Source organism: Bos indicus x Bos taurus, chromosome 13, assembly GCF_003369695.1.
Source record: "Bos indicus x Bos taurus breed Angus x Brahman F1 hybrid chromosome 13, Bos_hybrid_MaternalHap_v2.0, whole genome shotgun sequence".
Lineage (NCBI taxonomy): Eukaryota > Metazoa > Chordata > Mammalia > Artiodactyla > Bovidae > Bos > Bos indicus x Bos taurus.
This window is the reverse complement of record NC_040088.1, coordinates 48,044,574-48,060,682: the sequence shown is the minus strand read 5'-3', so window position 1 is coordinate 48,060,682 and position 16,109 is coordinate 48,044,574. Positions and strand designations below refer to the sequence as shown.

At 47.3% G+C, this 16,109-nt stretch overlaps 1 protein-coding gene across 4 annotated transcripts in view; it reads left to right on the top strand.

Moving 5' to 3' along the window:
* Window positions 1–3,294: 3,294 nt before the first annotated feature.
* Window positions 3,295–16,109, top strand: part of MAP3K8 (mitogen-activated protein kinase kinase kinase 8) — a 35,161-nt gene continuing 22,346 nt past the window's right edge. The window contains exons 1-3 of one of the 4 annotated variants that reach the window (XM_027559739.1): window positions 3,295–3,444; window positions 5,183–5,351; window positions 10,644–11,875. Coding sequence is in view for 1 of the 4 variants with exons in the window: in XM_027559736.1 (XP_027415537.1) it covers window positions 15,914–15,917 (4 nt within the window). In the remaining 3 variants the exon portion in view is untranslated. The other 3 variants (XM_027559738.1, XM_027559737.1, XM_027559736.1) reach the window with 3 other exon arrangements.

Here is a 16,109-nt window from a genome sequence, read left to right as displayed (position 1 = left end):
TGAAGAAAGCTGAGCTCCAAAGAATTGATGATTTTGAACTGTGGTGTTGGCGAAGACTCCTGAGAGTCCCTTGGACTGCAAGGAGATCCAACCAGTCCATTCTGAAGGAGATCAGCCCTGGGATTTCTTTGGAAGGAATGATGCTAAAGCTGAAACTCCAGTACTTTGGCCACCTCATGCGAAGAGTTGACTCATTGGAAAAGACTCTGATGCTGGGAGGGATTGGGGGCAGGAGGAGAAGGAGACGACAGAGGATGAGATGGCTGGATGGCATCACCGACTCGTTGGATGTGAGTCTGAGTGAACTCCGGGAGTTGGTGATGGACAGGGAGGCCTGGTGTGCTGCAATTCATGGGGTCACAAAGAGTCGGACACGACTGAGCGACTGAACTGAACTGAACTGAAAGTTAGCCTGTAGACGAGGCTCTGCTCTTTGCTAGTAACATGGTTCTGAATAAGCCACCCCTTGACATCATCCTCCTCATTTATAGAGTGAAGGTGTTGAGTTAAACCACCTCTAAGACCATTGCTTACTTTGAGAATTGACCCACATCAGCTCAGAACAAAATTGAAAGGTGGAGTTAGGTGATAAACAGCTACACCTACACAGCGACATTTGACCTATATCATGCTGCTATCATCTCCATCACTATCTTTATGTGAGGGGCACATTCTCAGAAAGGTCTTCTCTGAGCTTTGCAAGATCTAGTTCATAAGTGTCTTTCACTTCCCTTTACTTCCTCCACCTTGTTCATTTCCGTCGGAGCGCTCGTCAGAAGTTGAACTATAGTATGTTTGTGTGTATTTGTCCAGTGCCTCGCTGTCCCCAGGTGATAGGCTCCCAGAAGGCCAGTGGGCTTGTCCACTGTTGTTTCCTAGCACCTCGAACTGTCCCTGCCATAGACCAGCCACTCAGGTGTTTGGTGAATAAACAAATGAGTGATCAAATTGCCTTTTAAATCATGTGGTGGTTATTCTCTGCTTCTCACTTGCAAAGCTGACTTTAGAAGCAGTCCCCAGGGGCAAAAGGCAAGGAAATATTAATTTCTGTGCATTACAAAGAAAATCAGAATGCTGTTGATTACAATGTTGACAGTAGTTATTGGAGATCTGAGTGTTAGGACTATAGGTAAATTTCATTATCTCTATTTTCCAGAATGTTTTTAGTGAACATAACTTGCTTTGCCATCAGATTTAAGTTTTCACAAAGCGCAGAGTCTTGGTGTGATCTTTAATTTGAAATTTTTCTAGTAGTTAAAGCTACAACCTGGGCACCAGGACAGGGGTGCTTATGGGATCCGTGTGGTGTGTTGGAGCTTCTCCATCTTTAATTAGCTAAGAGGCATCTTGGGGCTTCCCTGGTGGTCGAGTGGTTAAGGACACCAGTTTGATCCATGATCTGGGAAGATCCCACATGCCTCAGTGCTACTGAGTCCATGTGCCACAGTTACTGAAGCCCGTGCACCTAGAGTCTGTGCCCTGCAATCAGAGAAGCCGCAGCATTGAGGAGCCCGTGAACCATAACTGGAGAAAGCCTGCACATAGCAACGAAGACCCAGCACTGCCATAAATGAATACTATATAGAAAAAATAGAATAATAATAAGTATCTTACTCTTTCAGCCCTGCTTGGAGGTCTGTGCCCAGAATATGCTCGTGAATCTTTAATCTGGTGGGTGAAGCCAGAGGACCAGATTTTAGTTCAGTTAGCCAAAACCACCCAGAGTGGCAGGTTTCAAGCAACCAAGGAGGTAGGGGCTGGGGGCACTCAAACTGGTGTGGCCTCTGAGAGCACAGCTGTGGGCAGAAGTAGGGAGGACTGGCCAGTGTCTTCCTGGACAATAAACAGCAGCAGATGGACAATGCGGGTTGTCCCTGGAGGCTACTGCTCCCCATAAGTCTCTTGAATGAGTGACTTAGCACCAGCTAAGTCCAAGAATATTGAGATCTAATGGCTGTATGTTTTTTTTTTTTTCAGTTTGTTTAGATATTTAATTTTTAGATTATTAAAATTTTTTTTTAATCAGAGTTCATGTAATGCATAGCTTTGAATGTAGCAAATGTGAGTTAGAATTTTGGTTCTGGGTATTATTTGACTAGTCTCAGATAAGTTACTTATCTCTAAATTTCCTCGAATGTCGAACAAGCCTAATAACAGTTACTTTCAAGGTTGTTGTATGAATGATAATAATGGACAAATAGATGAAAGTATTGTGTTTTGTAAAGGTATATTAGTATAATGTAAAGACATGTAATAATTGATTTCACTTTTCTCCTAGTGTCAAAGCTGTGGGTTATTGATAACACTTGATGTTATTTTTTTTTAAAAAAAGGACAGTGTAAAAAGTAAAATGAAAACCAAGTAGTTTTTCCCCCCTTCTATAAATAAAGAAACCGAAGCTCCACAAATGTATTAATTTGCTTACGGTCACATGGACAGAAAGTAAAGCAGAGGTTTGAGTGCAAACAACTTTTTACTTGCCCCATATTTCCATTCTCCTGAGCTTTCTGAGTTCAGATCTCAGAGGACCAAGCCCCCTTAAGTGTGTGTGTGCTCGATCATGTCTGGCTCTTTGCAACCCCATAGTCTGTAGCCCGCCAGGCTTCTCTGTCCATGGAATTTTCCAGGCAAGACGACTAGAGCAGGTTGCCATTTCCTACTTCATGGGGTCTTCCCGACCCAGGGATCAAACTCATATCACCTGCGTTTCCTGCATTGGCAGGTGGATTCTTTAGCGCTGAGCCACCTGGGGAGCCAAAGCCCCCATATACTGAATGAGAATTCCTCAGGGGTTTCCTAAGAGGCAGTGGGCAATACTGATTGTAAACCCAGCCAGCATCAGCTTGGAAGTCAGATTATGAAGCAAAGTGTCTGCTGTCTGTGCCCCCAAGGGGCCACTCTAGGCTATAGCCTGGCTCTCAGGACACACCCCTGATGCCCTTCCCCACTATCCATGGCTTTGCTGTTAGAACAAGGATGAAGCTCCAGGGGTGACAGAGAGATGGTGGCCCGTGAACACCCTTCACTGTCAGAGATTTTCTTTCCTTTTCCTTTTTTTTTTTGAGATTTTCTACTTCAGTAGAAATAAGAGCTATTCTGATGGATTACTAATATTAGAAAAGGTGGGTAGAGCACAAAAACAAATAACCTAAAATGTGTCAGAAGTGTTAAAAGTTCATGGACACAGCTTTTGCTGGGCTGATAAATATTTAACAACCAGCCTTGTGAAAGCCCTGCCCTGGTTTGTAGTGTTTGCTGGTTTCTGTGGTGTAAAAACTCCCACGATGGCCTATTTTAAGCTACTAACTCGAGGCCACTGAATGCAGAGTTGGAAAAAGACATCTGGGCACCCATCATGGTGTTGTATTTCCACCACGGGTATGTAGTAGACATGAATGACCTCAAGAGCTGAGAAACAATTCCATGCAATAGAATCAGGACGTGGTAAGTTTTTATTATTTATCACTTTGTCTTTTATATAGATTTAATTTACTTATAATTTTATGTTTAGTCTTGACTGTACTTAGCAACCAGGTCTCAGGAATCATGAGGAGTTTATCGCCAGCTCCGTGAGCTGATAGAAATAGGCTCCATTCCAGCATGTCTATAGGCATCTGGGCAAGGACTCCTGTTTTGGAGAGAGTCTTGGCCTAGGGGTGTTGCGCTGTGTGCGAGAGCTGGGTAGACAAGAGGGAGACACTGCCCATCCATCTGCCCTCAGTAACCAGGAGAAGGTCTCAGGATACCCTTAAGCCCAGCAGTGCCTCCAGGCACCTATCACCCGACCCAGGACCAGGGTGAGAGGGGCAGGAAGTCTCTCTGGGCTCCCACAGACCCCAGGAAGAATTAAAGCTGGCTTCCCTTTGTGCTTGTGAGGCTGTGGTCAGTGGTGTCTGACTTTTTTGTGACCCCGTGAACTATAGCCCACCAGGCTCCTCTGTCCACAAAATTTTCCAGGTGAGAATACCGGAGTGGGTTGCATGCCCTCCTCCAAGGGATCTTCCCGACCCAGGGACTGAACTCGAGTCTCCTGCATCTCCTGCATTGGCAGGTAGATTCTTTACTGTTTCAACCTGGGAAGCCCAGTTTCCCTTTAAGCATAAGCGAAACTAGTGTTCCATTTCTGAGGTTTCCCGGGCTCAGTCCTCTTCCATATCTGTACCCACTAGGAGACAGATGAAATGCCTTCACAACCTCTCTTCCCATGATGAGAGACAAAAGATTATCAATCTAAAGACCTAGAGGAGGTGTATGGAGGTTAGTTGCTCCACGGCAAGTGGAATCTTCCTGGACCAAGGATAGAGCCTGTGTCTCCTGCACTGACAGGCAGATTCTTGACCCCTGGACCACCAGGGAAGTCCTTGCAATTGTCTTTAGTGCTGTAACTGCAAAGGAAAACCCCAAATGTATTTAACTCACTTGGTTTAAAGCAATCATATGAGAATAAGCACCCAACACCCTTTTTAAAGGGCTGTTTGAAATAGTAATCCAGCCAATTTTCTAATGTGTATTGTGCAAAGAACACCATTCCAAAAGAAGTTAGTAACGATTGTTTTTGAAGAGGATGCTATTATAGTGACTTTTTTTCTACCTCTGCATTTACACTTGCAGATCAGGCTGTACTTAATTTGTTAAAACAATTCCTTGCGTCGCTGGGGCAGTAAGTTGCCAATAGTCCCTCATATCGTGTTTGCAGGTGACATCTGGTCCTGGGATAAGGAGACTCTGGTTAACAAGGAGTCATGGGAGATGCCTAGCAGAGAATACCCACAAACGCATCAGGGACTGCTCCAGTGCGTGGGCCCACACAGTTAGAGGGAGTCTCGTTGCTGAGTCCTCCTCCCCCCTCTACAAATGTGAAAACTGAAAGCAATTGCATCTGCCGGAGGAGAGAGCCCCAAATGGTTCCTTGATGGGGGGGCGCATCCTGAGCCGTGTGGTAATCTCGGAAGCCGGAGATTAAGAAATGCTGCACTGGGAGTTTCCATTCAGGAGGTGGAAGAGACAGGCACAGAGCAGAAGTTTCTGTTTTCAGAGTGTGGCACATTTGAGGAAGTCACAGCACAAAGCAATGAATGAAAAAAGAATACATTTCATATAAAACGGGTGCAATTTAGGTACTTTGAGAGTCTGGAGTTTGAGCTTTCTGCACATTAAGAGCAGGTGTCTGGTTCACACCCAGGCCCGGTATACACAGGTTTATTCAGAGGTAAACACCAACCACAGCTGAGAGAGACCAGGAAGCAGCGGGTTTCTCACCCCAACCCCCACCGGAGGACTCCATCTCTGCCCCAGGTCCATGGCCTTCCTATCATTGCTGGTCCCACTTTGCACCATGAGAGCAAAAGTTGGTGAGTACAGTGAGGTCCCCAAAGGGGTGTGTGTCTGTGTGCGTGTGCGTGTGTGTGTATGTGGGTGTGTATGCACTCAGCTGTGTCTGACTTTTTGTGACCCCATGGACTGTAGCCCTCCAGGCTCCTCTGTCCATGGGATTTCCCAGGCAAGAATACTGGAGTGGGTTGCCATTCCTTCTCTAGTCCCCAAAGTTGAGGATAAGACAAAGGAAAGAGGTGGACAGATAAAACTGTCCCCTTCATCCTGGTCTGACCTCTGCCCTGAGTCCTAGGAGGGATCTGTAGGGGAAAGCCCTGCACAGTGATGTGGAGGAACATAGATACCCTTGTATTCCTTAAAGGCGCAATGGTCAAGAATCCGCCTGCTCATGCCGGAGACTCACAAGATGTGTGTTCAATCCCTGAGACACGAAGATCCCCTGGAATAGGAAACGGTGACCCTCTCCAGTATTCTTGCCTGGAAAGTTCCATGGACAGAGGAGCTTGATGGGCTACAGTCCATGGGGTTGCAAAATGTTGAATGTGACTGAAAGACTGGGCATGCACATATTCCTTAAGGCAAGGGTCCCCAACCTCCAGGATCTAATGCCTGATGATCTGAGGTGGAGCTGAGGTGATAATAATAGAAAGAAACTGAACAATAAATGGAATAGATTTGAATTATCCTCAAGCCATCCCCATTCCACCTCCACTGCCTGCAACCCCCACCCGCCAGTCCATGGAAAAGTTGTCTTCCACAAAACCAGCTCCTGGTGCCAAAAAAGTTGGGGACTGCAACCTTTAGGCATTTGGGGGCCTCTGCGGTCCTCTCTGGGATGCTATAGGGTGACTAAGGGGTCAGAGCAAAAGGTACTGTTGCTCATGTGGTCCCCACAGGTCTGATGGAATCCCTATTCCACCCCAAAATGCTGAGTGAGGCCAACAGGTCCATCTGCCAACAGCTGCAGGGGGCCCAGCCTGGGCTGGAGGAAACCTTTTATGTGCTAGAGGAGCAAGGCCAAAGCCCATGGAGCATCAGCAGCAGAGGTGGGGCAAGGAGTGGGGCAGGCGGTCCAGAATCTTCTCTCCCGCCCCACCATGCTTCATCCTTTCGTCTGCTGTGTCTTTTTAGCGGCATCGAAGCTAAATACTCTGACAGTGCAAGCAAGTTTTCACATTACAGCCTCGATACTTAGAAAGACTTAATATGAAAACATTCAATTATCATTAAAATTCACTTACCATAAGAAACCTACCTGTTGAAATGAAAAAAATCAAGACCTACTGGATTTTTAAAACGGAATTTCAACTGTTCAGAAAATTTAAAGATTATTATAATGGTTTTATATTTATTACTTATGTGTCTGCACACTTTCTCATCTGAAGGTTATTATCAGAAGTTTAAAGAGGTCATTGGAGAAGGCAATGGCACCCCACTCCAGTACTCTTGCCTAGAAAATCCCATGGACAGAGGAGCCTGGTAGGCTGCAGTCCATGTGGTTGCAAAGAGTCGGACACAACTGAGCGACTTCACTTTCACTTTTCACTTTCATGCATTGGAGAAGAAAATGGCAACCCACTCCAGTGTTCTTGCCTGGAGAATCCCAGGGACAGGGGAGCCTGGTGGGCTTCCGTTTATGGGGTCACACAGAGTCGGACACGACTGAAGTGACTTAGCAGCAGCAGCAAAGAGGTCATTATTCAAACCTCTTAATGGCTAAGAGGTTTTACCCATTACTTCTGCTTTACTGACTATGCCAAAGCCTTTGACGGTGTGGATCACAATAAACTATGGAAAATTCTTCAAGAGATGGGAATACCAGACCACCTGACCTGCCTCTTGAGAAATCTGTATACAGGTCAAAAAGCAACAGTTACAACCAGACATGAAACAACAGACTGGGTCCGAATTGGGAAAGGAGTACCTCAAGGCTGTATATTGTCACCCTGCTTATTTAACTTATATGCAGAGTACATCATGTGAAATGCTAGGCTGGATGAAGCACAAGCTAGAATCAAGATTGCCCGGGGAAATATCAATAACCTTGGATATGCAGATGACAACACCCTTATGGCAGAAAGCAAAGAGGAACTGAAGAGCTTCTTGATGAAAGTGAAAGAGGAGTGTGGAAAAGCTGGCTTAAAACTCAACATTCAAAAAACTAAGATCATAGCATCTGGTCCCACCACTTCACGGCAAATAGATGGGGAAACAATGGAAACAGTGATAGATTTTATTTTGGGGGGCTCCAAAATCACTGCAGATGGTGACTGTAGCCATGAAATTAAAAGATGCTTGCTCCTTGGAAGAAAAGCTATGACCAACCTGGACAGCACATTAAAAAGCAGAGACATTACTTTGCTGACAAAGGTCTGTCTAGTCAAGGCTGTGGTTTTTCCAGTAGTCATGTATGGATGTGAGAGTTGGACTATAAAGAAAGCTGAGCTCCAAAGAATTGATGCTTTTGAACTGTGGTGTTGGAGAAGACTCTTGAGAGTCCCTTGGACTGCAAGGAGATCCAACCAGTCCCTCCTAAAGGAGATCAGTCCTGAATATTCACTGGAAGGAATGATGCTGACGCTGAAGCTCCAATCCTTTTGCCACTTGATTCTTCAAATAACTGACTCATTGGAAAAGACCCTGATGCTGGGAAAGACTGAAGGTGGGAGGAGAAGGGGATGACAGAGGATGAGATGGCATCACCAACTCAATGGAGATGAGTTTGAGCAGATTCCGGGAGCTGGTGATGGGCAGGGAAGCCTGGCATCCTGCCGTCCATGGGTCGCAAAGAGTCGGACACAACTGAGCAGCTGAACTGAATAGGTAAATATGCATGTGAAAGTGTTAGTCGCTCAGTCGTGTCTGGCTCTTTACAATCCCATAGACTGTAGCCCACTAAGTCCTCTGTCCATTGAATTCTCCAGGCAAGAGTACTGGAGTGGGTTGCCATGCCTTTCTCCAGGAAATCTTCTCAACCCAGGGATCCAACCCAGGTCTCCCGCATCATGGCCAGATTTTTTACCACTTGAGCTATCCAGGATAGTGCGTAAATATGTATAGCTGCAACAAAAGCCAGATAGCAAAAAGTTATGCTGATTAAATCAGGCTCAAGTTCCACTTAACTTTAAAAACATCTTATTTAAAACTTTACTAAAATTCAATATTTAATGATCTTTCTCAAACACTTGTATTTTATTGCTATTATAATTTAAGAAAATGAAATATTGATACATTTTTCTTCAAGTCACATATTGCTGTTGTTTAGTCGCTCAATTGTGTCTGACTCAGTGACTCCATAGACTGTAGCCCACCAGGCTCCTCTTTCCATGGGATTTCCCAGGCAAGAATACTGGAGTGGGTTGTCATTTCCTTCTCCAGGGGATCTTCCCAACCCAGGGATCAAACCTGTGTCTCCTGCATGACAGGCGGATTCTTTACCACTGAACCACCAGGGAAGCCCAAGTCACATATAGGTATCCTCCAATTTATTCCAGCTTATCCCAGTATTCTAGGAAAATACTATAATTTTTATGAATATGAAAAAGACTGGAAAGCAGTGTTCTGTATTTTATTTATCAGTATAGATCTGGTTAGGGTTACACAGACTGATGCACTGACTGAAGCATCTACCGTAGTTAATCACCTTGGTCCTGGGGGTGTAAATGAGCTCTGATTTCCGCACTACAAATAACAAGTCTATTACTGTCCCAATGCACCTGTGGAGAAGCCTCTTCAAGTAAACTGCAACCTTGCAGCTCAGTTTTCAAGTGCATTTTGCTGGCTGCAAACAGCCATCTCTGCTTTAATCACCCCTCTCTGGCTGTGCATGCTCCCCACTTGGTGGCTTCTCCTCAGCAAGCTGAAGCCTCACTTTTCCAGCACATTGAGCAGGATTGCTTTTGCAGCCTGTGTAACAAAGTCTTGACCGAGAAAAATGCAAGTAGTCTGCAAACTTTTTCTTTCCCTTCAATTGTTTTTCTCTCTCCAGTAATCCGGGTCACCAGGGCCAATCTGTTAGACATTAAAAAGTGAGTAAAGCCTCTTAATTCACCCCACCAGATGAAATCTGCGATTGCATAAGCAGTGAAGAACCAGAGAGAACCCCCCTGGAGCAGCTATTTCAGCAGCTCCCTAAAATCCAGCTATATTTGGAAGATCTCTGTGTAGGAACCAAGGCTAATACTTAGTTCCCAGAAGATTAGGTGTGGTTTTCATGAGCTCATCAAGGGGGCGGTTCCATGTTTCTATTTTTAAAATGTTTATAAGACTCACCCTTCCTTGGTGGAAGACAACAGATAAGAGGAGAGACGTTTCTCATGTTACAGTTAGAGGCAACAACCTCGCCAATCTTGTTCCCAGAGAAAAGACTAAGTAGTAAATGCTTCAGTTTCAGCCGAGACTGGGATAATCTGCTCTTGAGTTCTGGCCAAATTCCATGGAGTCCGCGTCCAGGCCAGTCAGGCTTCTCCCAGCCTGGGCGCCGGCAGTCTCTGCGGAGTCAGAGCAACTGGGTCGGTCCAGGTAGCACGCCCTCCTCCAGGAGCAGAAAAAGCCTAGTCCCCTGGATCAGGTTGGGGGTGGGGAGTGGTTCAGCACTGGGGCCACCTGGAAATGGCATATGCCCATGTCATTCATGTCGCAACACCCTAGTATTTAAAATAATCTGGGGGATGCCTTAGTCCACAAACAGTCCTAACCATTTTACTAAATTCTTGGGCCCCTATCAATCACCTTGTTACCATCGTGGGAAACAGGAGCACAGAGAAATGAGGCTAGCACATCTCAGTTAGCCTCCCTCCACTGGCAATTCTCAGATGACTTCTTTGGGTGGGAATAACAGTTCACTATCCATAGGAGAAATATGGAGAGTCTTAGAGCAGGTCCGATGCAGTCTTGAAAGACATTTGAATCTGGACTCCACAAGGCACATCCAAGGTCTGGGTCGCTAGCAGGGAGAGTGGGTGTGTGCCTAAGAGCAGCAGTCCGCAACCTTTTTGGCACCTGGGACCAGTTTTGTGGAAACAGTTTTAAGATCCTGATGCTGAGAAAGATTGAAGGCAGGAGAAGGGGACAACAGAGGATGAGATGGATGGCATCACCAACTCAATAGACATGAGTTTGAGCAAGCTCCTGGAGATGGTGATGGGCACGGAAGCCTGGCATGCTGCAGTCTATAGGGTCGCAGAGTCGGACTGGACTGAGCGACTGAACTGAACTGAGAAGCGGGTGGTTGTGGATGGTTTGGGGGGGGGGGTGATTCAAGCGCATTACATTTCTTGTGCATTTTATTTCTATCATTATGACATCAGCTCCACCTCAGATCATCAGGGATTGCATCCTCGAGGTTGAGGACCCCTGCCTAACAGCATCTCCTTCGGCCTGTCTTGCAAAAGGTACCCAGCAAGACTCAGGCACTATTGGCGGGAGCGTGAGAGCAGGTACTCAGTAGGTACTGGGAACGTGGATTTCGCAGAGGGGCGCTGTTTCCCTAGAATCTTCTTCCGGCTTCCCTGGGAGTAAACGCTTTCCACTTGGGAAGGACGATCACTCTAGATGAACTTTGAGCTTCTGCCCCAGCAGGATAGACTCCCAGATTCGACGCTGGGGTTAGGAGGAAATCAGGGCAGACATACTTTGGTGTCGGGCAGCATCACCAATAACTAGTTCGAATGAAGGCCGGAAAGAGCGAAACCAGGTTTTGCTGGCGGCGATCCCGGCCCGGGTCCAGGGGTTCGCCCTTACCCCATACCAAACTCCCCTGGTTTGGGCTTACACTGCGGCCGCCTCTCGCGAGCCCTGGAACTTGAGTGGGTGCGGGGTGGAGGAAGGCGCGGAGCACCGCGCTGTGTCTGTGACCTGAACCGAAATCTGAGCCCAACACCAGCACGTTAGGAACTACGATCTTCCTTCGGGGACAGGGTGCCGAGTTGCGGTCGCCCTTGCCAACTCCGCATCCGGGTGCCCTCTAGCACCCTGGCTGCCGGGTAACCCGGCTCAGAGGGAACTCGTAGGTGTTTTCCCAGGCCTAGGGCCGGTGCCGCGCGGTACTCCGTGTCCCCGGGAGGCGTGGCGAGGCCGATTCCGCTCAGGGCGCGCCCCTCCCCTGCCCCGCCTCCAGCTCCGCCCCGGGCCCCGAGGGCAAGTCGTGGGAGGGGGAGGACGGAATTTCCCAGCGCGGGGGCTCGGGCTGCCCCGCAAGCCGGCGGGCTCTTTCTGTTTACGGAGAGAAAGGGGAAATGGAAAAGGCGGGGAGGCGGCGGCTGGAGTCTGCTGCGCCGCCCCTCGGCCGGCTCAGACGCCGTGACTCAGGGGCCGACGAGGGCGGCCCGGGAGCGCGAGCTGCTCCGGGCTCATTTGGCAGCTCGGACCTGGACTGCTCGCCACGCTCCGGGGCCGGTCGCCCTGGCTCCCTCTTCTGCTGTCGCCGGGCTTGGGGACCCCGGAGCGCCCGGCTCCCGGGGGCTGCCCACCAGCTGCGACGAGAGCCGTCGGGGGACCGCGGCGGGAGCGCTCCGCTCGCGGGACCGCGCGGAGGCCGCAGGTAACGCAGACTTTGGGGGCTCTGGGGTATCGTTAGATCGCAGCCCTGCTGGGTGCCCCGGGGGTTCCCACCCTGAGATCCGGGGAGCCCCGGCATCAGGGCGTGGGGGTGCGGGGTGTATTCCGGGGCTCCAGGAGGTAGGAGCTGCCCTCTTCCAGCTGCGGCGCTCCTGTGCTGCGCGCGGGTAGTCGCTGCAGCCGGCACAGCTGGAAAGCACCTTGCGCAAGGGTCTCTCGGGGCGCCGCCCCCGACTCCTCCCCCTTCCTCCTGCTTCCCGGATCCCGAGTGCGCGGGCAGAGCAGGTCCCGGCGATGCACCCGGAGGCTGGGGCCCGCTGTCACTGCGCCTCCCGCCGCGTGCGCCACCTGCACAGCTGCTGTCTCCCTGCCCAGACCCGGTGAGTGCACCCCGGAGGCGGGGGCCCCCAGCTGCCCCTCGCCCTAACGAGGGTTGCTCTTCTAACTTAACTTGCAAGCCCTTTAAGGCTCCCTTCTCTTTAAGGAAAGAGACGGGAAGAAGGGAGTAGGGGTGGGGGCTGGCGGGACCGAGAGACATGGAAGAGCTGAAACTTAAGTTTCATGCTTGTTCCGTGGACCGTCTTCTGTGACTAATAGGGTGATTATAGCAGGAGACCAGTGCTGGGTTTTTGGCCTAAGAAAGAATCTTCAGGGGAAAAATGTTATTTCACAGATGTTTCCCCGTGGAAATTCAGTATTCAGGATTGCGAAGTTTAAAAGGAAGAACGGCATACAGATTTTCCCAAAAGTTAACTGTCTTTACGTGAAACACTGCAGTCTGTTTCACTTTGGGAAAGACATATTTTGGACTGCTCTTGATAAAAACAGGGAAAGAAGCGCTAATTCAGTTGGCTTCTGTATCTGTGGCCTGAGTTGTAGGTACTTGCCAAGTAGAAGGTTATCTGACTCGGCAAACGCCTCCAGATCTGATGGGTGGAGGTTTGTGTGCAGTGTTTCGGACTGAGGTCTCCTGTAAGGAAAATTGGAGAGCTTCATTCTGGGGCTTTTTGAGAACAAAAATATCATTAGAGAAAGTCTTCCTGGATGTGTGCCCCGAGGGGCAATGTAATATTTTGGCAGAAAAATGTTTTAAATGGGAAGTACCACAGGGTATAATCATCCTTTTGTTAAGTAGGAACTTAGGCCAGTCATGTTGGCCATTTTCACTCACACTTGCCAGGAAACCCTCAACTTTTGTTTGTGTAGATAAAAGAAGCCAGGAGTATGCCATTTATGTTTAGGAAAAGTATTTCCTCTTGATTGTATTGCCAGTGTCAGAAATAATTAAGAGCAGATAATTTTGACTGTGGTGGTGGTTTAGTTACCCAGTCGTGTCTGATCCTCGTGACCCCATGGACTATACCCTGCAGGCTCCTCTGCCCATGGGATTTTAGACATGGACAAATGGGCAGAATTTTGACTATATCTGCCCATTTGTCCATGTCTAAAATTGGTATACTCCCCAACTGCAGTAACAACCAGTGATTTAATGCAGATTTTTTTTTTTTAACTGTAAACTGTGTGGAGAAGGGTCCTTGTGGCTAACGTGGAATACAGATACCTTCACCATTCACACTTTTTCTAGATGGCTACTGATGGTGAATAACTAGGAAATCGTTAGCATTTTGTCTGCCTAGTTAAGGCCTGAAAGTGCTACAGCTTTTGCTCAGACCTTTAGTGGATGAACTGGTCATCAGGGTTGCCTCGGGAGCACACAGATTTGCGTGAGGAGGGTGGCGTTGCTAAGGAATTAGTGGCACGGAAGACACACTCCTTCACCTCCCTGCCCTCCCTCTGTGCATTCCCTCCCTCCTCTAGCTTCCAGTTTACGGGTGTGTGTGTCTCCGCCTCTTAGGTTTTACATATAAATGCTCCAGACTTTCTGGAGAATATAAGAACCAAAACCTGCCTTTCCACTCTCTGGATCAGCTGACCTGTAAACTGTCTGGACCTTTTTCTCTCTTTCTTTAACCCTGTTACCCCGGGAACTTTATTTTCTCTCTGGCCAGCCTTTTGAGAAGTAAACCTAGCAGCTTTGGAAGTTTTTAGCCAGTGGGATCCAAAATTGGGCTGTTTTTGTTTTAATTCCGTTTTTGGTTTTTTTTTTTCCTGTAAATTTTGCAAGTAGAAACTGCAACTAAACAGCCCCATGAAACCCAAGTTGAAGGTTCCTCCATTAACCTAAGAAATTCCTTTCAGAATTCAACAGACTCCAAGACCCTAAATCAGTCTTCCTCCAAGACCCGCTAGGTCTCAGAGAGGGGGGCTTCCTTTGCTCTCTAGATGCAACTATCAGTGATAACAGCCATCAAAACGTTTCATAGGTTTCTTTCTTTTTTTTTTTCTTCTTTGTCTCTTATTTTAGAAACGATCTTTAAAACCTTGCTGCAAAGAAGTGGGGGAATAGGTAGCCACATCCCATTTGCAGATAAGAAAGCTGCTCTGTTGAGGTATCTGCAAAGCCAGGAATCAGACTCGGTCCTTTGCTTTCATGCACATCATAGCAGCTGCAAAAGACACAGTTGATTCACTGTGTACCAGACTCTGCACTTAGGACCTTGTGCTCTTGAGCTCCTTTGATCCTCACAACCACCTGTGAAGGACATGCTGTTATTACTTGCATTTTACAGATGGGGAACGTTGATGTGCAGTGGGGTTAAAGAGGGCTTTGCAGGTGGTCCTGTGGGTAAAGATTAGCAGACAGAAAAGGAGAGGCTAGAGATTGGATCCCCTGCAGTCTGAGTCTAGGTGGGGTGTCAGACTGCAGTATCTTACCTTCTTATCCCAGACACTGTTTGTAGAGCAGAAATTGATCCCCCAGTAACTTAATAATGGCACAAAATTGCATGGTTCATTTCTCCAGTGAAATTCACCAAGAGGTCTGTGTCTGGGTCTTGTGGGCAGGGGACCCTGACGTGGAATATTTCCCTGGGTTTGGTGTGTGTGCTCCAGGTTGATGGGAGCCTGTGGCTTTTATTATCCCTGTGTGCATTGAAGGCTTATGCTTTTAAGAACCTGAAACATCTCTCAGAGAGAGGCTGCTTCCAGGAGTGCAGTAGTTTAAGTAGACATACATACCTTTCTATTTTCTTGGTCCCTTAAGTCCTTTTATCTTTAACCCTTTGGGATGGGATTGTTCTAAAATCCTGTGTTACAGCCTCACAGTTTACAATTCATTTCTCTTCATTTTCTTATTTACAGATCCCCAAGTATGGCTCCTGATGTGTGTAAAAAACTGAAATACAGTTTTGGCTAAGCAGACTTAGTTGACCTTGTCTGTGTCTTGCTTATGATAGATTTGGCTGCCCTGGCCTCTTACCACAACTTCTAGAGAGTCATTGATTTAGATGTTATATGAACCCTCTTGAATCTGTGAAATGCATGCTTTGTCCCGTTAAAGAGTTCTGGTCACAGGAGGGGACAGCTGATTACAGGTTAAAAGAATCTTCTCCTTTCTCATAGCCATCCTCAGCAGAAGGAGAATTTGAGGTTTGCTGTCTTCCTTCTAAGTGAGCCGTTTAATTTATTTGCATCAGAATTATTCCTGAAACTTGACTTACCATCACCAAATTTGCTTAGATTAAAATCCATTTGAGATGCTTCTGGCTTCAAGACCTGAATTTTATTTGCAAAGCTAGCTCCTGAATTTGGTAAAGGAAATTTTTTTTTAAGTGTATTTCTATTTTTATTTTATGTATTTATTTATCTTTGGCTATACCATGTGGCTTGAAGAATCTTCATTCCCCTACCTGGGATTGAACCCAGGATCCTGTGGTAAAAGGGCTGAGTCCTAACCACTGAACTGTCAGGGAATTCCCAGAGAGTTTCTTTTCTTTTTAAATTCACCCAAGGCCTAAAAGTCACAGAGATCATGCAGAAAGGGTTGCCCCTTTTGGGAGAGCAGCAGGTTGGAAACTGTCAAGACCCAGGCGCCTCAGCTCCTGCTCCTCAAGTTCATACTTGAATTTAGTGAACGTTTATTTTCAGAGGCTACAGCTGATGCCAGCAACTCAGTGAGTAAATGGGTAGGTAGTGAGTTCACTGGATCTCAGGTTTCCTCTCTGTAAAATCAGCGCCAGATTAAAGGTTATCTCAGGTCCCTTTCTTCACTGTCTGTGCACTTGACCTCACACACCCTGTGGCTGGAGCCCCTATTTTATGAACAAAAGCATATAGAAGTCTGTACCCAGTCCATCTTGTCAGTTTCCTGTTGATCG